The 2,815-nt window shown below is 44.7% G+C and overlaps 1 protein-coding gene across 1 annotated transcript; it reads right to left on the bottom strand.

The window, feature by feature from the left end:
* Positions 1–646: 646 nt before the first annotated feature.
* Positions 647–2,815, bottom strand: ficd (FIC domain protein adenylyltransferase). Its single transcript, XM_080738389.1, has 2 exons — positions 2,260–2,815; positions 647–2,170 (listed from the first exon to the last, which is right to left on the bottom strand). Exons 1-2 carry the CDS (start codon positions 2,525–2,527, stop codon positions 1,080–1,082), a joined length of 1,359 nt encoding a protein of 452 aa, XP_080594515.1. The 5' UTR covers positions 2,528–2,815; the 3' UTR covers positions 647–1,079.

The following is a 2,815-nucleotide window of genomic DNA, read 5'->3' as shown; positions in this document are numbered from 1 at the left end:
GGTTTTCCATGTACCATGGTCAGTTAATTTGTCCTTTGGATCAGGACGGATATTTTCTGTGTTTGTTGTAATTTCCCGCAGGTCACTATAGTTTTAACAATTTAGACTTTCATAGAAGAAGGAATAAAAGCTATATGTATTGATGTTATCACCACAGTGGCCTAATCTAAAAAAGTATTGGTCTCTAAACATCCTATAGAAAGGTGTGTTGTGCATTGTTTTGGAATAATTTAAAAGGTCATGACTTTATTGGAACCAGAGCTGGATATTTTGGCCATGTTGAACAGTTGATTGTTAGTATTTGATAACTTTAAATTTACTGCTCTACCCTTTGCTGTAAAATGTCATGTCATGCTATTTTGTTTCTGGTCTAAGTTTTCATAAATAAAAAAAACCTTGATCACAGTATTCTGAGTGAACAGTTTGTACTGGTTGACAGCAATACAACTGGAAGCTAATAAAATAGTTTATTTAATAAAATAATTTAGAAATGTGAAAGTGCTTGACAGAAATGAGAAATAATCTTTAAAGATAAAGAAAATCGGGAGCCAATCTGAGCACCAACTACACATTTTCAATACCATTTGTCAGCATTGTGAATGTGAAGCATCCCAAATAAAACAGACATCAATGCATGAGACTTATTTTCATATTTACAGGGGTAAACATGAGGGTTGAATATAGTACTACATGAATGTATACTACTAGTATGTTTAAATCCCTCCACATTTCAGCAGCACATAATTACCTATCTGAGAATAAACTAGAAGTGTGAAGTTAATTTTCCTTGGAGATGTACAGGTATCTGTCCACAAAAACAAGCACAGCAACAATCTAATTTCAGTTCAGTTCGACAAAGTCTATGGCAGGAGTGAGAGATTGAACACCTAGCGCCATGCTACGGAGGTGCCAAAATGTCCCTGTAACAGTGTCAGACTCAAAAACAAATAAAAAACAAATTATTAAGCTTAGCCAGGTGTTTGGCCAAGTTCAGAAATATAAATATGTTATCAAAGAATCTTCAGACAAAATAGTATGAACAACGCTGCATGCCCAATTTGATCATCACTTTGGCTCCATCACATTTCCCAGGAGTGTACCGGGATAGTCTGTTTGCAGTCAGGGCAGGCCTGGTTGTGATTAGCTCCTGGCAAACCCACAGCATGCTCAGTAGTAGCAATCAACAGCGTGTCCAGAGTGATCTCTGTGCATTTGGCTATGAAACGAATGAAAGGCCGGACATCACCCTCATTAGCCGTGTCCAGAGCTGCGTAATACTCAGACCTTTGTTCTTTGCGAATTGTAATAGGTGGGTACCGTGCCTGCATGAGTACCAGGTTCATTAGCAGCCGTGATGTACGTCCATTGCCATCGACAAAGGGGTGTACATATACCAGTTTGTAGTGGGCGAGTGCTGCATACTCGACAGGGTGCAGTTGAAGGGTGTCCTCACTGTTGAGCCACTGGACCAGTTCTTGCATGTGTCGGTCAAGATCCTGAGGGTGTGGTGGAATATGGTGGCCTACAAACACCTGGCTGGTACGCAGCCGACCTGCCTCCACGGGGTCAGCGTAGCCAAGAACTCGCCGGTGGATCTCCAGGATGTCTGTGACGCTGATGTCTCCAGCTCTAGACAGCAGGGTGGTGTTCATGTATTTCATGGCTGCATCGACGCCAATGGCCTCGTTCTGCTCCTGCAGGCTCTTGCCAGGGACGGCATATCGCGTCTCAATGATGTGGCGGATCTCCGATAGAGTCAACGTGTTACCTTCGATGGCCACCGTGTGGTATATGTGGTGGTAGTATGTTTCCTCCATTACCCGTCGGAGGGCAGAATTACCCTTGGGAATGGACATGAGCCTGCGCACTTTGCTGTCGATGATACCAAAGTGACGTTGGTCAATCTCCTCCACCAGAGGGAGGGTGCGGTCTCTGCTCACCAGAGCCCTCTCATGACAAGGTGAGATAGCCAGGGCCTTGGTATATAGGTGGTCTGCTTGAACAACATCCTTCTCCTCCTCCAGAATGGTCCCAAGCTCTGTCAGGGCATCCACAAAGTCAGGGTTCATGTTGAGGGCGTGCATCAGCAGCTTGTGAGCCTTATCTCTCTTCCCTTGTTTTTTCATCTCCAATGCCAGCTGCAGAGCTGCTTTGGACTCCAGCACAGTCTCTGTAATAAAAGAAGATACATTCTTGTCACTGCAATATTTTAACACAGAATAGCACAGCCCTAATTTTGGAAATTGACTGCTTAGTTACCTTTGCTTGGTTTGGACCTAAGAGGCAGGACATCAAGGGCGGTGAAGGGAACCGTGAGACTGGTTGACTGAACAGTGGGCTTTTGGGAGCTCCCCCAGAGCTGGCAGCGTAACTGGGCCATGCCCTTGAGCATGGAACAGCATTGATCTTCTACCCCTACCATTGGCATCCAGAGTGCCACCAAAGACCCAAGAAGAACACACAGAAGCGGACCCCATCCTCCAAGGAGGCGGCAGCTGGTGTAACGCCAGATCATTATAGCAGCCATCACCGTTTACATACATTTTCAAATGACACATACCCCATCTACAACTCCACTTTTCCAGTTGATGGTATGTAGGCTATACAATACGTGGCTGTCGTTGCATGTGAGAGGAGTGCAAACACATTCAACATAACAGCTGTCAACACTTCACCATGAACTCACGTCACATCTCCATGTAACCAGTGACAACAGGATGGTGTTGTTGTAACCGGTGACAAGTTAGACACCGGTCTAATAAACAGTTACACCGGTCTAAACAGTCTGGCTTCTCCGTGGTTCCGACGTCATCAG

The sequence above is a fragment of the Nannobrachium achirus genome (genome assembly GCF_963921795.1).
Source record: "Nannobrachium achirus genome assembly, chromosome: 12".
Classification (NCBI taxonomy): Eukaryota; Metazoa; Chordata; class Actinopteri; order Myctophiformes; family Myctophidae; genus Nannobrachium; species Nannobrachium achirus.
The sequence above is the reverse complement of the archived record's forward strand: the minus strand, read 5'-3'. Positions and strand labels throughout refer to the sequence as shown.

Excerpts from the sequence above, each read along its gene's own strand:
- ficd (XM_080738389.1), bottom strand. The coding sequence starts at position 2,527 with ATGGCTGCTATAATGATCTGGCGTTACACCAGCTGCCGCCTCCTTGGA. Across the intron at positions 2,171-2,259 it reads TAGGTCCAAACCAAGCAAAG|AGACTGTGCTGGAGTCCAAA; the intron begins GTAACTAAGCAG and ends CTTTTATTACAG.